A 19,773-nucleotide genomic window follows, 5' to 3' on the forward strand; every position below is an offset into this window, starting at 1 on the left:
CCGATATTTTGCCATCTGAAGCAGGAAAAGTATGAAGGAAAAAAATAAAATAAAATAAAAAGCTCATCCCAGAAGGAAATGAGCATCCGGCAGCCTAATAACCCCTTCACTGCAGCCCGTGCAGGGCCGTGCAATTAAAGCCATAAAATATTCAGAATTGATTTCTGCATGTGGAAGATACGCTTACTACATAACTAATGATGGTTGCTGCTGTGATTCTGGGAGAGGCACTCTCCCTCACAAAAGCTGCTCTCACTAGGACACCTGCAGGTCTTATCCTGTCTCTGCCAGGAGAGATGAAGGTCAGATAATCCAGGCAGCAAATGCATTTGGTTCCTACCCAATCCACAACCCAAACCATCACAACTCAACGCTGCTTTGAACTTATCAATAGTGATTTCTCATAGACAGAAAGACTGCCCCGACCTGGATCCTGCGTTGGTGGGCTTGCTTCTGTCTGAAGAATGTGGAAGTCTTCTCCAATCTGTCAGGTTCCCTTTAAAAGTAGAATTAATTTCCTAATGTATTAAGATAAGAAGCACAAGATGTCAAAATGAAAAACTGCTTAAGTAGAGCTCATTTGCAGCAGTGTTTTAAGCTGCATAGTACACCGAAAGCACCCATCTTCTGTCAGAGAGATTCACACACAGTATTACTTTTTTCATCCTCTGCTTTCCAAACACTGCAGTGACTGCTTTGCAAGTCTCACTTGTGCTGCACAGCAGCTTGATGATGCCTATATTTTCCTTGCAAAGCCAAAGCAGGTACTTACTGATGTACACTGCTCACAACAAGAAGAGAGATAGATGCTGCAGCCAGCAATGCTACAGCCATAGAGAAAACAGAATTTCTCCTGAAACACTATGGCAGAAGATCTCCAGGCTGATGCTTCCTTCGCGTCTCCATCCACCTCAACACAGGCAGGACAATGAGGGGTCCCAGAGGCACTCTGCTGTCCTAGCCCAGTTATCCCAACAGTTATCCCAAGGTATTCCATGGAACAAAACCCACTAACAAAAGTCTGGACTTAAGCTTCAACAGCTACAAGAATTTCCTTCAAAACCAGTAGGTTTGAAGGAAACCTTACTACTGCATTTCAGGGTGAGAAGCAGAAATTCTTGCCCAGGTGTAGCAAAGAGGAGAAACGCAGCCTGAGGCCCACCCTGCAGACAGCTGTAAGTTAGAAAGAAATTATTTCCATAATTCAGCTAAAATTTGCTTCTTGTCCTTTCCAAAAAATCACTGTCTTGTACAGAACATTGGAACAAGTCCCCTTGATTTACAGCTGCAGTCATTAGGAGATGTAAGAAATATTAATGACTTAAGAATTATCTTGCTCCTGAAAGCCAAAAACAATCTGAATAAAAAATTCATTGATCAATATTCTCCCATCATTTCTCACCAATTAAGCCTGTAAGTTAGTGTACCTTCAAAGATAACGCCAGAGCAAAGGCTTTATGGGCTTAGCCTTGGCTGTTCACCTGTGAAAAATAAAATCTGCTTAATTTTTATGCAATAATAATTATATGACTTATTTTTGGAAGTAAATAATTCAGCAAGGATGAGCCATGCAATACAGAAGAGTGAGCTGCCCATGTATTACCTGCTGAAAAGGGGCAACTCTGCTCTCCCATGGAGTGCTGGCAGCACCAGCATTAACCTCTGCAAAAATCTTGAGAGAGAAATGAGAAGAGCTCTCTCAGCAAACCTAAATTCCTCTGCCAGCTGACATTCGTTTCCTTTTATCTATACATTTGTCCAATTAAGAAGATATAGTGCCGTTTTAATTTTCATATAAACTCTTAACTTCGATGGGGATGCATTCTGCAAACCAAACAAGGATTTATTAAGACAATAAAGCAAGCACTTCATAAAAATTTAAATGCCTGCTACAAACATTTTTTTTTTTTTGTGCAACTGAGAGGCCAAAATAATCTCTTAAACTGGGGGAGGCATCTGCAGCAGTCAAACAGCCTTGGCAGGAAAAGCACACGTATGACATCCCTGTGTGCAAGAGTGGATTTCCATATATGAGGCCACAGCACCAAGGTCCAGCAAGATTGTAGCTGTGTGCCAGCACTGTACCTTTTCATGCACAGGGGTGCACTGGTTCAAATTAATTGATCCATTTACAGGGGCCTTGGCTCAGGGGGAAGCATATTAGTTTCCCTTGCTTGTGCTGCATCGTCTGTTTATAAAAACACAGTTAATCAAAGGAAGAGGAGATGAAGATCTTTTTTTGCCAGTGTGGCAGGAAAGACTGTGAAGCTTTAATTGACCCCTTGAGAGACAAAGTGAAGAGCTTGTGGAATGAGCTGAATTTTTAGCACAAGGGCACATTTTTCTTTCATTTCTTCTCTGGAGACTATAAGAAAGGGTCATGCTCTCTGGTCTCGGGTACAGCTGCTGTGGCTCCTCACCTGAACTATTCCAGAAGCAATGCAGGTATTAATACCTCAGAGTAATAGCTTGCCCTAATCTCTTAAATCCTGTAATTGGAAAAAAATGATCACTGCTGACTAATGATTTTAAAGGCTGAGGCTTAATGAATTGAGCATTGCCTACAATGCCAGAAGATTTTAAAGTGGTTGGTGGCTCTACTCTGCTTGTCTGGGCCACACACAAAGGTGTTCCTCAAGGCAACGCGTCCTGAGGCTGCAAGGCAAAAACCAATCAGTTCCTCCCAGCCCAGGACTGCAAGGGAGTAGGGATGCCGTCCTGGATGTCACCATTCCTGGAGGTGTTCAAGAAATGTGGAGATGTGGCAGTGAAGGTCGTGGTTCAGTGGGCATGGTGGGATTGGCTGATGATTGGACTTGATGATCTTAGTGGTCTTTCCAACCTTAATGATTCTATAATCCTATATCCTCACCAATCACACACAGCCAGCCAGAGGGTGGATTTAATGGGCACCACAATGCAAAAGGTCCCCAGCTGGGTGGGTAAGGAAGGACAGCATCCCTTGTGGCCGAAGTGAAATGCTCAGCTTGGTATTCAGCACGTCTGTTGGAGAAGAGTTCATAAAATACTGCTAAGCCCTCACATTTGTCATGAGATGCCAGCATCCATACATGGTTATACAAATGAGGGAACTCCAAACAACATTTAGAAAACAGGCAGGAGAGAAAAAAGCCTCAAAAATACTCAAAATGTGATGAGAAGTTCCTACAGAGAACTGATGAAGTGAGCTTGTTCCCTATTAGATCCCATTGGCTTTTACATGACAAACTGTTCCATTATCTCCATCAAACCAGATTTTCCCACCTTCCCCTTTCATTCTGGGTTTCTAAGAACTCTTCAAACAGCAAAGACCATCAGCAAGCCATTAGAGATGAGCCTTTATGGGAACACTGCTGTAGCTCAGTCACGTAAAATGAGGAGGAACAAATACCAGCAACGAGCAGCTCTGGGCTTGCTCAGATGCTATCATGCAAGGAAGGACAGTGATGGCCATGCCAAATCATGACCACAAAAGCTGAGGAGTGGAGCTAATAACAGGCGGTTTTGCAAGTGGTATTTCCTATAGGAGATAAACTTCTGGTGAATAATTCCCCTAGTCGAAATAAAGCAGCTTGCAACCCATACATTCAGTCCCCAGCCATTGACACGTAAGTGGCAGCAATGCAGAAGAACTTTTTAGGTACAGACAATAGTTTTTGTTACAGCAACCAAAAGCTATTACTTCTCTCAACAAAACTCATTTTGCCCTCATTACACAACTGCAGCTCCAACAATGCTATCATAAATAACAAATACACCCAAACGTGCGGCAAGAAAATCTAAGCAACACGTTAGCTGTTACTCTCTTATCTTAAAATATTCTAGTCAGATTTCCTCTCCGCTGTAGCAAACATCATGTTTCCCTCTTTTTCTCAAACAACTGTGACACTCACGACCACATAGCACGGAAGCTCCCTGCAAGCCCCCAGCATTATGCAGCCTCATTAGCTGCTTTGATTATTTATTCGGAACATCTCCAGCTTGCCTCTGAGACTCTAAGATTGTCAGCCCTGTACACTGATTCATATTCCTACTAGAAGGCAAGCCAAAGGGCAAAGCCAAAAATAGGTAGTAACATCAGCTAAGAAAAGTAACTAATTCACATGTTGTCAGTGACCCCATGATGACGTTTGAGCTGGTGTTTAATAGAAGGCATTGAAAATGAGGCCTTCATGCCTAGGGCCATATTGATAATATCATGGAAACCACCATAAGCCAGCACTGTTCTCCTGAGATCTGTTTTTTTAATGATTGCTAAACTTGTTTAAGACAAGAAGAACTGCAGTTTACTTGAATGTTCTGGATCTACAAGATGATTTCATTTCATTCTTCCTTCCCTTGCTCTAAAGCACCAGATTCTAGACAAGATTAAACAGCAGTTTGAACTAGAACATATATACAAAAAAAAAAAAAAAAAAAAAAGAGCCTTAAGAAAGTTTGCATTCTCTTAAAAATGCTCCTGGAACCAGACATCCAGATCCCAATCTTCATATGAGCCAGCTTTATTTTCCATCATGGCAGCAACACTGAAGATGTCGACAGAAAGTTACCAAAAATGTCCTACTTAAAAATCCTTTGAGATCATTGACCAGCAGCCCACGGACCACCTCCAGTTGTCAGAGAGCAAGGCAGAGATATACTTTGGTTTGTCTAAAAATGCCCATTTTGACCTTTTTATATGGGAGGAAAAAGCCAGCCTAGTTTTCTATTCATGTGGTGGGAGTTGCTTCTTTGAAAGTCTTTTCTCTAACTTTCAAATCAAATCATCATCTAGAAATTCTTCATCATTATACCACATTGCAACCAATGGGTATTATTGCTGAAGGAAGAAATAGCTGAACAAAAAATAGCTTTATTTTCAACCTATCCCTTATAAGGCATAATGACCCACAGGAGTTATCCCTATCACTGCAGAATGAATAGAGATTTTTACTGGTCTGCAAAGCCCAAATAATACATATTCATGCCAAACTTGTAGAGCTCTTGTCAAAAAGGCTTTACCCAGACACAAGGCAGGATGTAGGTTACTCTTGCATCTTGCATCTTGCATGGTGATCTGCAAAATGTCATAGCAACCAGTCCTGCAATGGGCTGAACTTCCTCTGAGGTAGAATTCCAAGGGTAAGTCATGCCAACAGCTCAAACCACATTTTGGGACACAGCCCAGAGCAAGGAACCAGCCCCAGGGCCTGCCGGCACCCTCCTCTTCCAGCTGCCAAGTTCCTGGGTTGAGCTATATGAAGAAAAAGGCATGAAGTGAAAAAACGGAAGGAAATTGGACTGAAAACATTCTTTCCACTGGAGCTAAGTAGGACATGAAAGCTGAAGCATTATGTCCAAGAGCCAAGCATTAAGGAGGCTGGTGCCTTCATGTAGGTTGCTGGGGGGGGGGTTGGCCCCCAAAAATACACCTTTTTCCTGACTGTCAGCCTTGCCAGGAGCCTTAAAGAATAACTGCTGTGTTGTGCTTCACAACATATCAGAAGATAGTATGAGAGACATCTAAGGCTACATGCTCCAAATCCATCAAGTCTCATGAAGAACCAGCACTAGAAGGATCCTCGACCCAGGGAAAACAGCTGGGTGAGGAAATGGGATGAATTCACATGGGAAATGGGAAGGGAAAGGGAATGAGATTCACATTCCCACCTCTTCACACACCTCTGTGTGCTCCTTGTGCTCCTGTGGGGACAAGAAGAATGAGGACGGGATCATTTCTCCCCTCAGGAAATGCTGATTGGATTATTTCACTTTTCTCACTTTAAAAGGTATAGTTATGGCCCAACAAACAGCACACGGAGAGGTGACATTCCCCACACAAGTGATTACTTAAGGATTAGTCATGCCGCTGCACCTCAGGCACAGCGCTGGCTTTGCAGGAAGGTCTGTAGGACCAAAAATGAATACAGATGGCCAAAACTGCCAGGACAGAAGCTTGTCCTCCCACTTCAGCAGGGGAAAAAGTTCCTTGTTGGAGATCTGTCTGTAATTGGTGTCTCCTGGATGCTCCTGCAGCTCTGCGTGTAGTGATCATGAAAGGAAGGAAATCGTTTACAAAAAAGAAAGAAGAACACAAAGCATCTGATTTCCCTATGAAATCTTGATCAGTGCCATGAAAAGCCCTCCCCCTCCATCTGGCAGTTTGTGAAAGGCAACAGAAAGGCAAGAACTTTCTGCAGCATTTTCAATTGCAAAATTTGTATGGGAGCCCCAGGAGCTCTTTCACAGAATCATAGAAACAGTCTAGGTTGAAAAGGACCTCAAAGATCATCTAGTTTCAACCCCCCTACCACGGGTAGGGTCACCAACCATTAGACCAGGCTGCCCAGAAGCCACATCCAGCTTTGCCTTGAATGTACCCAGGGATGGAGCATCCACAACCTCCTTGAGCTCTTTGCACAGCCTGAGCACATACCCTTGGTGCAGAGTGCCCTGTACAGTACCATGCCTTCTCAGCTGAGTTGGGGAATTCACGCTCCTTACACACCCAGGAGATGCCTTGCATTGGCAAAACACTGTGCAAGGCGCCAGTCTCAAGTTTAGCCCTGAGTAAGGGTGGAAAACACACTGCAGGTGACTTCACCAGAGTTTCTAATCATCCCAGGTGCCTGTTAAAATTGCAGCTTTTAGCACAGTGGAGCCCAGCAGTTCGCTGGGATGTAACAATCACCCTTGGGTTGTTCTTTCTTCCAATTGCTGGTTTGTAACTCTCCACAGAAAATCCATGGAGAATTGTTTTTGTTTTGGTTTTTTTTTTTTTTTTGTTGTGGTTGGTTGGCTTGGTTTTTTGGGGGGATGGACATGGCACAGTCATCCTCTAACCATCACGTGTGCAGGCACATGTGGTCCCCTAAGACCAAGCTCCCACCTTCACCTGAAACAACACATTATCACTCCCTGTTGGTGCCTTCACATCTGCAACATCAAGAACAAGCCTAGTACAGAACAAACAAAACAGCAGCAAGCCTTAATTATCAGGGCATCTCTACCTTCATCATCCCAAATGCAAAAAAATTATAATAATGTCCATCAAATCTCAGACTAACAGGAAGCCATGATTAGTCACTTCTTCCTTTTTTTTTTTTTCCCAATTGCCCTTTTCCACACTCACTTGGAAGCAGCTTGCCATCCCCACGCCAAGCCTGCTTTCCCCCACTGCCCATCACCCCTCTGTGCTGTGCTCCCCCCAGGCCACACTTGGCCGCTCCGCGGGGTCCCTCTGGCGGCACTCACTGAGCGAGGTGAGATGCTGCCAACAGCATCACCTGTCAATGCAGCACTCTAAAGGAGGTGTCATTTAGCAGAGGGTCATGGCTGCTTTTTTCTCCTAAAGATCCCTTACAAAAAGCAATCTGTCAGAAGTTCCTATTCAGAACGTTCCTAAGTTATGTTCTGCAATACGGACACAGAGAAAATGTAGGGCTTTCTCTCTAAAGCACGGTGATAAAAGAATACCTGGTAGCCAGTGAGAATCTTCCAGGGGTGAGAGCAGCCCTTCCAACTCCTCCGGGGGTCTGACATTACAGATCCTCGGGCAGGTAAGCTATTAACTGGCTTCATTCACTGCTTTTAGTGGGAAGCAAAAGTAAGTGCAAATCCGAGTCCTAACAACTGCAGACTGAATGCTTACCTTGGGGTCTCGTTTTTTCCAGCTCCAGTAGGTCATCTTGCCATTTTCATGTGGTGCTGGGTGCCAGGATAAGAGGCAATGGGCACAAACTGGAACATCAGAGGTTCCCTCTGACCACCACAATGCATTTTTGTGCAGTACAAGTACCAGAGTCCTGGCACAGGGACCTCAAGCGAAACATTTGATCCGTATCCCTTTCAGATTTTCCCACACAAATTAAGTGGGAGAATATGCCCAAAAGTGAAATTGGGATATAGAAATACAATGTGTGGAGCTGAAGGGTTATGACACCCTCATGATGTTCCAAAGTCCATTAATAATGTATCTGGTTTTCCAGGCAATTTCAAAGTAGATGTCGCATTGAGTTACATGTATTAGCAGGCACGGTGATGATGGGCTGATGGTCAGACTAGATGATATTGGTGGTCTTTCCAACTTTAATGATTCTATGACCCTACGATTCAATTCTGTTTCATGCTCAGAGCAGCGTTTGTACCACTTACCCTCAGACATCCTCGAGAAACTTCTCTTTTTTCCCCACTGGAAGCAAAGGCAGCCAAAATCTCCCACTTCTCCAGCACAGACAGATGAATTGGTGTCCAGCTTTGTGCCAGAGATGCCATCCACACACCATTCAGGACTGGGAAGTGTAAAAATTGATTCTGCCCAATTTTGGCGGAATGGTGGTGCGGACACTCATCCTGTCCAGAAAAACAAATAGAGCTGTGAGCACACCATGACATCCAAAGCTAAGCACACCCATGGCAGGCAAAATTAGTGGGTGGTGCACAATATTAATTCCGCTCCTTATCCCTGTGTGCCAGGATGCTGCCTTTAATTAAATTAACATAAGCTCCCTCTTTGACATTGTGATTTAACGTTGTAGGCTTCGAGTTTTATCCCAGTAAATGTATAAAATGTGAATGCATCTCAGAGTCATTTTTCCATTTGTTGCTCTGTACTCACAGTGTTCCTATTGTCCTAATGATCTAGTTTGTCTTTGCCAGCTGGGATGCATGCATTACAGAGTAAGCCAATGTTTGATTCTCAGGAGAGAACAAGTCCCCACCGTAGCTCCTCTATTGTGAGGTAGAGGGGTAGGAGGGCTGTTCTCCCTGGGTTGGCTTTTTTCAAAAGTACTTTTCATTTTGTCAAGTGCTGTGAAAATGTCACGGATAGCTGAGTCTTATTCAATAAGCAAAGCAAAGAGCAGGGATAGGTTGTGTGACCATGTTCTCCAACATGATCTCTATGCACGGAGGCTTGCTTCCAGGATTTTCCTCACTTCTTTTTCCTTCTGCTTGCCAGAGGACAAGGAACCAAATCACAGTTCTGCAACACATCTGTGTGCTTTCATCCAGCCATCACATTTGCATGTTTTGGCCTGAATTAATCACTTAAATTAATGCTTGCTGATTTTCTCACATCAATAAACGCACCAAGCGCAAAACAGTATCATCTTCACAGTGGCTATCTTTATCTCTACAGTTACAGAACAAAAACAGATTTGCTGATGTTTCAAAGCCAGTAAAATCAGGCATCTGCAGTACAATTCTTAATGCTAAGCAGACAAAATTACATCATTTTTAGAAGTATTTTTAAATGCTTGACCGTAACAGCATGAAGCTCACTTGCTTTGCATGTTGAAGATAACAGACACCTCCTCTACTGCAGGTCCTTATCAGGTTACTTGTGATGCTGGTGCTTCCCTGGTGCCATTGCCTTTTCCTTGCTTAGCATCTTGATCTTTTCAGGATTTTTACATTTCTTCCACCTCACCCTGGGAACCTACCTCAGAACCTACCTGAGCCCTGCCCCAGAGCCCACCCTGATGGGCACCACGAGTCCTCCTTGAGGCAGACACAGAGCACTGTGCTCTGGCAATGTTTTTCCAAATCCAATCAGCACAGGGAATGACAGCCAGGTTTCATTAGTTTTATGCCCCAAAATATTTTAAATCATTTCCAAAAACTGTCAGAATGCTTTAAATCAGCAATTTCTAAATGGAAAAGCCTATAATTTATTTTTTTTCTTTAAAAATTAATCTGATTGGTTGCTTAATTAGAATTGTCAGCATTTACACAACCTCTGAAAATGAAATGTTTGGTAGACGTTATTGTTTCAAGCCCAATAATTTTTCTATTTAGCAAAACTTATCGTGGCTTTATTGCAGAAAAGAATTACCATAAAAAATACCTTCATGAGGCGGGAAAAAAGAACACCTCCTGCTTTTTCCTTGTTTTGAGCAACTCTGCCATTGCAGTGATTGCAGCAGCATGGTCCCATGCCTCTCACAGCTCAGGCTCCTGAAGGGAGAAAGGCAATGCTAATTCCATAGTTAACTTTGCTTAATTAAATAAAAAGAATATTAGAGTAAATGAAACGGGATTCCTCCCAGCCCCTGCCCTGATCAAGCTGTGCTCCCAAACATGTGGTTTGATTATGGTTTTCTTAGCAAGATGACTGTCAGACTTTGCGACCCAGCGTGAAGACAGGCTATTAACAAGTCAGATATTTATAGTGCAGATGTCAATAAGTTGGGTATTTAATCACCACTTTCTTCAATCTGTCCACAGCTCAGACAAATAATCCAGCTGTGCAAAAGGCAATGGAGGTGCATGGAGCTGGTCCAGGGTCTGGCCCTGGGCTGCTCGCCCTGCATCTGGGACAAATTTCCTATATTCATATGTGCCATGACCTCTGTGTTAACTGATTGAGTCACAGTACCTTATATAAGTACCTTATACACCTTCTCATTAGCTAATTATCCAACAAGTTTCAGATGGACTATCTAGTCACCCCACCACAAATGCTGGTCTGAAAAGCACTTGGAGGAGTACCTTTTCCAGCTGGGAATGACAAAACATTCCTCTGATGTTTCTGCAGAACCTTCCAGCTGTACCCTGCTGCTGCAACAGGAGGAGACAACATGCTCAAGTCACAGCTGCATCCTGCACATTTGCCAGTGCTCAGCAGTGTGTGATCTGAAAGGAGCTGCGGGTGGGGATGGGGAAGGTTTGCTTTCTTTGACTAATGGCATGGCATATATTTTGCCTGCAAAAGTCCTCTCAGATATGAAATTTCACAAATCTTAAAGAAAGTTCTTTTCTGAGTGCCCAGAGACAGTGCACAAGCTAATCCTGTAGCACTGAGATGATAAAAGCACACCCTGAAGGAATGAATAATTGAGGGCCAGCCCTAAATATTAATGGCATACAAGGGGGAGAAGACACTTTCCTCAACTTTGCACTTATCGAGCTGCCTGTTCAGATTTGAGAGGAGATATTCTCCCAACCACTCAGAGCTCCTTAAATCCCTCTTGGTAGGCTGTGGCGCTTCAAAATAATGCTGCCTTTGCCTAAAATCCCACAGCTCATTCTCCATTCAAACCTCAAGAGGAACACAGCAGTGCTTATCAGAGGACATGATCCAAATGCAAAGGGACATGGAGAACGCTCACTGAGTCCCATGTCACACAAGGGACATGGAGAATGCTCACTGAGTCCCATGTCACACACAGAGCAGCATCTGCACAGGAGGAAAGATGCACGGGGAGCAGGATGGAGTGCAGTAATGGGGGATGCCTGTCCAGGGCTTTCTGACTTGAGGTGATGGAGGGATACTGAAAGCTCTGGTGGAACCCATATGACAAATGAAGAAGGGTGCGATTGGATTTCTTTCGTTAAATGTCACCTAAGCTGTAAAAGTGGCTCTGCAAATAGTGGAGACAGCCCCAAAGAACAGCACTTCCCTACAGCACTTCCCAACCCCGGGCCAGTAAAAAACAGGTAATGCATTAATTTAAAAAAAAAAAAAAAAAAAAAAAAAAAAAGACTATCTATACTTTCATATGACTTAGGCTGCTCTCTGCTGGCTCTGTGTGCATTTAAAGCCAGGATTGTACACAGCACTTAAATTCACCAATAGACCACACCATGGGAGTTGAGAAACCTGGGGCCCCCTCCTCATCCCACCACTGGCTTGTTAAAGGAATTGAGATATGTGACTGTACAGTCTCCTAACCCTGGTTTCTATATCCTCCTCCACATCTCATGCTTTGCTGACACCAACAGTGAAGTTCCGACTGATTTCCAGGTTATCTCAGTAAAATCTAGAAACAGCTTTAAATGAGACAGTGTTTCCAACGTTAGGGAGACAAAATACCTAAATAAAACAAGTTTCCATAATGATTTTCCATAAGGCATTGCTTTAATTTAAGCAATGCCTGTGGTTGGAGCTGTACCTTTCTGAGGCACACCCTCGATGCCAGGACTTGCCCCACTGACAGCAGTAAGAGGTCTGCAGCATCTCTGCAGAGGAAGCACAAGCTTGCAATAAAGCACATTTGGACAGCAGCTGCTGTGGCTTGGTCAGCCCTGGGAAGCTGAAAAATTGTCATTTGCAGCCAAGTCTGTATATTGAGGATGATTTTGAACTTTTAGTGATGGCAACGTGCCAGGTGCTGAGAAGCAAAGCTCCAAGGAAGCCCCACGGGCACTGCAGCCAGTCCAACCCCAGCCAGGTGCAACGAATTCCATCAAGCTGCACTAAAGAGCCCCTCCTCTGCTAATGCTTTGCAGGTGCTTCAGGTGTGGAGAACTCAGCAGGGTTTGCTCAGCCTCTGTTTTCTTGTCTAGGGAGACAAAAAGGGCCTCAGCTCCAGAGGGACAATTCCAATCCTCAGATCCGCTCAGCAGACTCTGGTCCCTGTAGCCAAGCCCACCCTAAAGGGCTGTGGGTGGAAAGCTGTCACTTCCCCAGCTGAGGTACCAATGACACATCCTCACTAAGGCCCCTCCAACCTTGGTGAAGGTTGCAGGGAACCCATCTGTCCTCCCCTCCTTCAAAACCACCACGGAAGGGAATCGGATCCCATGATGTTTGGACACAGGAAGGTCCATGGCTCTCATTCTCCTTGGGCCCCATCTCCCCAGGTTACGTGTACCTTTTCTGCTCAGTCTTTTCCTTCTGGGGCACTCAGAAGCTTGGTAAGATGAGCCTGGCTTGATTGAATACGAGATACATTGCATGTGACTGAGAACAAAACATGACATTATCAACTGTGGGGTTAAATTTCTACTTCTTCCAAAATAGCAGTGCTCAAGAAATGTGATGGTTAAAGCCATTCTATAAGTGTGGTTTTGCTGATGACTTATCTCACAAGTTCCTCCCAGAGGAAGGATAAGAAGGAGCCTGCATGCAGTGATCAGGGCACAACTGCTCTTCAGCAGCACCTTTGGGAGAAAAACCAGGGAGAAAGAGCAATCTGAGCAAGTGAACAAATTGGTCTAAAATAGCTTTAAGTACCTTTTGGCTGTAAATTTGAAGATCCCCAGCTGTCAGAGCAGCAACTTTCTCAAAACATCTTGCACAAGGCATGTTCAGAGTTGGGAGCCTCCAACCCTGCTGCTTACAACAGAGCTGGGTGAGCTGCTCCAGAGCTGCCCCACACCTCTTTCTCCTCATGAAGCAATAGAGAGGAATCATAAGAAACTAGTTTGGTTTTTTTTTTGTTTGCTTGCTTTTTGTTTTTAATGAAGTCAGACAGCATTATGTTCCTGTTTCTTTTCTATGCTAATCCTTATCGGGCAGCTGATGCTTCACTGCATCACAGAAGTAACCATGTCCATGGGCATCCACCACATCCCAAATTTAGAACACTTTTTAACAAGCTGGAAGGAACAAAATAAACAGCACTTGATCTGTGAAGCTTCCCATTCTTGACAGCGTCCCCAGAGGTGGTGGGAAGCTGAGAAGATAGCTCCTTGCTTTAATTGGTACATTAAAATTCTTCCAAGCTGCTACACAACTGTTAATAGGCAACTTAATTAAGTACTAACCCAGTTCATATTTCCACCCTCTAGAGACCCTTGTTTCATTTTTTTTTCTTATTGCAGCCAAAGCCATGGGGACTTTTGTCCTTATCATGTAAAACAAGCTGAGGGCACTGACACCAGGCAATTTAACTCCTGATCACAAGACACCTCCACCAGACACTGGACCCCCAATTTGTCCCCTAAAAAGAAGACTTAGGGAAGGATCTGTCCCCTTTTGCCACCCTGCAGCAAGGTATCCTGCTGTCCCTGGTCAAACAGAGAAGTTTCAAAGCAGTTTAATTACTTCACACAAGGCAGAAAAATGGAGCAGACCTAGGAGACTCTGGGAGCAAGGTGCGAATTGCTGCAAGTTAACAGAAATAAACAGCAAAAATCCTCAGCACCAGCAGTCACTTCACCCCCACTGAGTGCCAAAAGGAGCAACAGATCCTCTCCAGGCAGCAGGTGCGAACACAAAGGCATGTTTTGGGCAGGGCTGAGGAGCCTCACTCAGCTTCTCATTTCTCAAGATGTTGGTGTACCCCACATCCTGCCCAGAGGACATCCCCCCTCAAGCCACCACACGACAGAAAAGGAAAGATGTCACCTCCTGGTCCCCAGGAGAGCTGGGTTTGATGGGTTTGACAGTGAGGTCCTCAACAATGGAGTTCTCAGTTTCACTTTTCTTTCCAAGGCCAGGCTGGGGTAAATCAAAACTTGCTTCAAAACTGCTGTGTCAAGTGATAGGTTTAAGAGCCATGCAAACAAACAGTGCAGTTTCCGTTACAGGTGAGTTACAAGTCACATAAGTTAAAAGCAGAGGGGTTTTACTGCTGCCTAGCACACTTTTGGTAATACTCTCAGACTAAGGAAGGAGGGGTTATGGAAGGATGGAGCAGCAGAAGTAGGCACAGAATAGGTCAAAATCTGGAAGAAATAAAAAGTTCCATTAGGAATCTGAAGCTTGGACATGAAAAAGTAGAGAATGCACTTGTGTTTATTGTGTTTTCAGAGTGTTGCAGAGAGGATTTAGGGATGGCAAAGGGCCAAATATTTCTGGGACGTGGGTGGGAACAACCCCAGGTTGGTATATTAACCCATAAAGAGGTAATCCAGGGGGAAAGGAGGACTGATTGGGCTATTCAAACCTAGCAGTGCACAAATTGCTTTGGATGTCACATCCCTCATCCCTCACTTCCCACTGAGGTCTCTGAGCCAAACATAGTAGCTTTGTGTTTGAGATAAAGGACAACAGCTTCCCTGGCTGTTCTGCTTCACTGTTGGTAGGCATCATTCTCTTTTGCCTAACCATTCAGCCTTACTGCACAGATTTCACTGGGAAGTAACAACCTTTTCAGAGATCCCCTGCTTGTTCTTTGATCCTGTAGCAGTCAGTACCATCAAAGGTAATACATACCTGTGGAAGAGCTTTTTCCCCAGCCTGTTTTAGATGGCATGCACTCATGACTCGTGTGGACTGCTTGATACGTGAGCAGGGAATCCCACAGACAGCTAATGGTTACTACTTGCAGGCAGTGGTGGGAAACCACATGGCTATTTAAATGCATGCATGTATCTGTAGGACATGTAGTATCAAACTTTTAAGAACTTACTGCACTTCTGCTTTTACACTTTCTTGGACAAGATAACTGGGAGGCCAGGCAACGTTATTTCCTGGAATTCTCCTCCCTAGTTTCTCTTCCAAGTTCTTTTCTGTCTGAATACATGATACTGCTTCCAATTCCTGGAACTCTTGCAGTAAATACCAATTTCATGCCATTTAACAGAGATTAACATTTCTCTCTCAGAATTTCTTGCAGGAAAAAAAGAGAATTCTACATATATATGTGAACATTTTCATTTGCACAGACCATTTCTTTAAAATATCAGGAATCTGAGTGAGTTACCCAATTGTTCCTTTTATATCCAATATTGAGCTTTAGTGATTTTTCAGTTTCAAACATTATGAGTTTTTCTTTCAGTAAGCATATTCTTATACCACCATTTAGCATTATGAACAATGCTCTGATGAGGCTGCACAGAGGGATTTTTCAGAAGACAGATCAGAAGACTGCAGAATAGAACATTCTCCCTCTGGTGAAGGGTGGGATGAGCTCATATCGGTGCTTACCTTGCAATAGCTCGCTTAGCCACTAGATGTCTTTGTGCACTGCCTAGCAATCCAGAGTACTGCTCCTGCTGTCTGAGGTCAGGCTGATTTTGAACCAAAGTTGCACAGAAGCCTTCTTTTGTCCACTGTATCTTTTTTTCTTTTTTAACTTAATAATTGCCCTGTGTCCAGGAAGAGCTGTAATTCCGTGATACTGCCAACTCATCCTGTGCTGCCAAGGGTTATACAAGTACTCAGTACATCATAACAATAGACAGAAGTACTGGCTTGAGAGCTCCACAGGCACAACCCTCTGCATCACCAAATCCCTTCCACGATCTGTCACAAAGCATAGACAGAACTGACAGCTCCTGTCAGGCCTTTTCATAACATCTGCCCTGTTCCTAGCACAAGGAAGCTCTATGTGTATTTCTTCACTGTCTGAGCTGGATACACACATTAGGGTGGAATTTTCTGGTTCTTGCCCTTCTTCAGGCTGTCAAACTCAACGCATCACTGACTGCAAGAGAAGGTAAAGTGAATAACAGGTTGGAAACTTTTATTCAGTAATCAGTCCTGCTGTGTGGGTAGAATCTTAGCAACTGGAACCCAAGTATGTAAAAATACTGAGTTTTCACAGTGAAAAAAACAGACCATATAAAATATTCCAGTATTATCTCTTACAACCATTATTTCAAGATCCTCCATTTTAAAAGCAACATGCTTGCGTATTTTATTTGCTTTCTATTCTCAACCTTCCCCTCCCTCTCAAAAAAAAATGTTGAGTCAGTAACCCTTCTTTCCCTCCCATTGCCCGCACGCGATGGGAAGGAGAAAAACACTGAACAAAATCCCCCTCCTGATTTCCAAAGGTTTACTGAAGAACTTTCTCCCAGTGGTGTCAAAGGCCAAGAAGATGTAGATTGCTGTGACACCCAGCAGTCCTGATGTTCCACGTACCAAAGACAACCACGGTGCTACTGAACTCTGATTAGAGGCTCTGTCTCCCGGATGAGCCATCGAAGAGCTTCATGTCGACCCTGCCTCTCCAGTTCTGCTCCAATTACTTCCCGGCACTTTTGATGATAGTCATTCACCCAGTTACACTAGAGAAAAGGAGGGATACAACATTCAGTACAAACACAGAATATCTGGTGGCTGTACACAGCTATAAAGGCAAAGACATTAGTAGGGCACTGTGCCCTTTGGGACTGGGCTGTGAGGCTGGGATGGCATCCTGTCCCAGAGACAGACCCCCAGTGCATTCTAGTGACTTGTAGATTTGATGAGAGAAGGAACTGAAACAATTAGTCCTGGGTTTTCAGAGGTGCTGAAGTTCAATTCAAATGACTGTTCAAATAAAATCTGCAAATCACTGCCTCCAACAAGTCAGAATAGCTACCTTGGCACAGTCTAATTAAAAGCTTTGCACATTTGTAACTCTGAACAGTGTACTGCTGAGATACAAGTTGCCCTATTGATCTCAACAGGTAACCTTAAGGTAAATCTTGGCACTGTTCACAGTCCTCTTCAGATAAAGGAAATGTAAAATGGAATTATCATTCAGAATAGCAGGATAAGCTGAAGAAAAATGAACAGTATGATAAGAATCAGCATGAAACAAACCAAGGTGAAGGTAATGGGAAGCTAAAGAGAAAGCTATGGTATAAAGCTATTTAGGAAATAAATGCTGCTGAGCAAGTATGACTGATGTCTACCCAGAGGCCATACGCACTGCAAAATGTGGCACTGCTGAATGGGATAGATCATGATCAGATACAGACAGCAACATGGGGCAGTAATTAGCGTAAGTCTCTGGGGAGACAGCACCAGAGTCTGAAAATGAATGCAGGAGCCAAAAAAGACAACACATGAGAACAGCAAATACAGTGTTAAAGCATCACTGGAAGACCCTCACTGCCTTCATCACAGAATAATTCAGATAAGAATTCTGAAGTCATCTATTCCACCCAGCCACCCACAACTGGATCAAGTTGAAAATGAAGTCAGGTTCTTCAAAATCACTCTCTGAATCTTCCAACTAGAACAGAGGACAATGGTTCATGTAATTAGAACAACACAGTTCTAGAAAACAGTAGAAACCTGCTCTTTTCACTCACCTCTTTTTGTGTCAGCAAGCTAACATCAATCATTTTTGTCTGAATTGGAACCAGTGTTAAGGGTTCAAAAGTTAGGCTTCCTCTGTTTTTGAAGTTGTACTGCAAAAGACAAATGAAGTTGCAAATTTTTAGAAATTGCTCTAGCAAGATCATAGTGTTCAGCTCATATCATCACTGACCACTAGAAAAACACCCTCATATCATTCAGATAAGAAGGTAGCAACTTACCAAAACTTTTTCCTCATATATCAAAGAGATAATCTCCATATAAATCTTAGTCATTTCTTTCAACAGCCACTTTCTAAAGAGCATGTCCCAAGTCACAACTGTACAGGACTTGATGACCATACAGTAACTTCCAATCTGGCACTTCTAAAAGCATATCCCAACCAGACCTGAAATTATTATGTCAAAATCTATCTGTGGTTTTGGTTCTACTGCCAGGGGGGACTGACCTGACATCAACTAATGCTACAGCAATAAATCCAAGTGGCTGCATTAAAGAAGGTTCTGGTCTTTGATACCCAGACAGAAAACATTTTAGAACAACTCTCAAATATGTATGTTAACCCATGGAAACTCCGCTGAAGCAGAACTGTCTTCTGTATCTCCATTAACAGAGGAGACTTAGAAACAGTCTTCACCAAAGCAGGGTTTTGGTGAGCAGCGGTCTTGAGTAGGACTAATCGTCCACAGCACTGTCCCACCTCAAGTTTTATGACACTGAGTCATGAAGAAAGGTACAACTTGTGCAGGTTATTCACCTTGGTTTCAGCAGGGATCACAAGGACAACATTTTCTATTCGGATCCCGAAGGACCCATCCTCATAGTACCCAGGCTCTGTAGAAACAGACAATAATTAACCAAGACACACAACTACACTATGAAAGTGCTTATTCCCTATGGCAAAACTTTCCCTTCATAGCTTTAGTTCACTGAGGTTGCTAAACAATCTTGACATCAGGCACCCAGAGAGGCAAACAAATTTCTGACTCTACTTAATCTGCACAGAAGCCCCGAGCAAGGTGACAGCAGAAGTTCTCAAAGAGAGGAGAAACCAGACAGACAGCCCTCAAGCTCAGAGAGTTTCCTTTCAAGTCAAGAGAGAGCACCAAGTACATGTTCCAAGTACCAGAAACTCTGTAAGCCTTCATCTCTTTATAAAAGGCCAATAGGAAACCCCCTTTCCTGAGATTATTTTAGAGTTCTCTCCTGACTCCCTGAAAGACTTGGCAGTCCTGAAGGAATGCAAGTCTTTTAGTAAAACCCACAAGGTTGTTTATTTCTTACTGGAAAAATAAGGCATGTATTAACTATTTCAAATTACCCATAGCATAGCTCCTGAAAATCTCATGTTCACCATGTTCTGTAGCCAGCTCTTCCACTGCAGAATGGGAGGCAGCATGCCAAAACTACTATGGTCAGCAGCACAGATCTGCTGAGGTTTGCACTTTACAAACAAGGAAGCAGGTCTGCAGAACTCAACTGAAAAGATGCTTTATGGTGACAGCTAAAATCATAGTGTCTTTACACAGAAAGCTTAAGTGACAAAGTAACAAACTGAGGAGGCAGGACCAGAGCTTACGATCACATCCTCCCTTCACCACTGAGTTATTCTCCCTGCATCTTAAGATCTTGGTCCCTCCCTCAATAGCCAGAAAGAATTGTCAATGTTAAATACCATCAGAGACGATCATGCCAGCCTCCAAGGGCTCATCTGCAAAGGTTTTGTAGCTAATGCCGCAAGGACCTTCATGTACATTTAGGAAAGAGCCAACTCCATGTCCTGTTCCATGCAGGTAATCCAAACCACAGTCCCACAAGGCAGAACGGGCAAAGGAATCTAGAAGGTGACCTGCAGGCCAAGGGGAAGAGACACACATGGAAAGAAAACTTGATCAACTCAGGCTCAAGTCAGGCTTCCTCACAGACTGATAATCACATCGAGGGTTCAAACCTGGAAAATGCACAAAGAAAACAAAATCTTTTAAAAGGGGAAAAACAAAAGTCATTGGTTTGTCAGAAGTTGCAGAGCAGAAGTCTGCCATTCAAACTCATCCTCATTGAAAGAGCCCCTCTCCCATTCAAGTTGCAAA

The 19,773-nt window shown here is 43.6% G+C and overlaps 2 protein-coding genes across 8 annotated transcripts in view; one reads left to right on the forward strand and one right to left on the reverse strand.

Annotated features, from left to right (window-relative positions):
* Nucleotides 1-19,773, forward strand: part of ADD3 (adducin 3) — a 178,744-nt gene that overhangs the window by 26,930 nt on the left and 132,041 nt on the right. The gene's annotated exons all lie outside the window — the stretch shown is intronic.
* Nucleotides 16,090-19,773, reverse strand: part of XPNPEP1 (X-prolyl aminopeptidase 1) — a 29,666-nt gene continuing 25,982 nt past the window's right edge. For all 7 annotated transcript variants that reach the window (XM_048946186.1, XM_048946190.1, XM_048946187.1 and 4 more), the window contains 4 exons: nucleotides 19,359-19,532; nucleotides 18,441-18,517; nucleotides 17,677-17,775; nucleotides 16,090-16,662 (listed from right to left, as the gene is read on the reverse strand). In XM_048946186.1, coding sequence (XP_048802143.1) covers nucleotides 16,534-16,662; nucleotides 17,677-17,775; nucleotides 18,441-18,517; nucleotides 19,359-19,532 — 479 coding nt within the window. In that variant the 3' untranslated portion in view covers nucleotides 16,090-16,533. The remainder of the gene's footprint in view (nucleotides 16,663-17,676; nucleotides 17,776-18,440; nucleotides 18,518-19,358; nucleotides 19,533-19,773) is intronic.

Source organism: Lagopus muta, chromosome 5, assembly GCF_023343835.1.
Source record: "Lagopus muta isolate bLagMut1 chromosome 5, bLagMut1 primary, whole genome shotgun sequence".
NCBI classification, from domain to species: Eukaryota; Metazoa; Chordata; class Aves; order Galliformes; family Phasianidae; genus Lagopus; species Lagopus muta.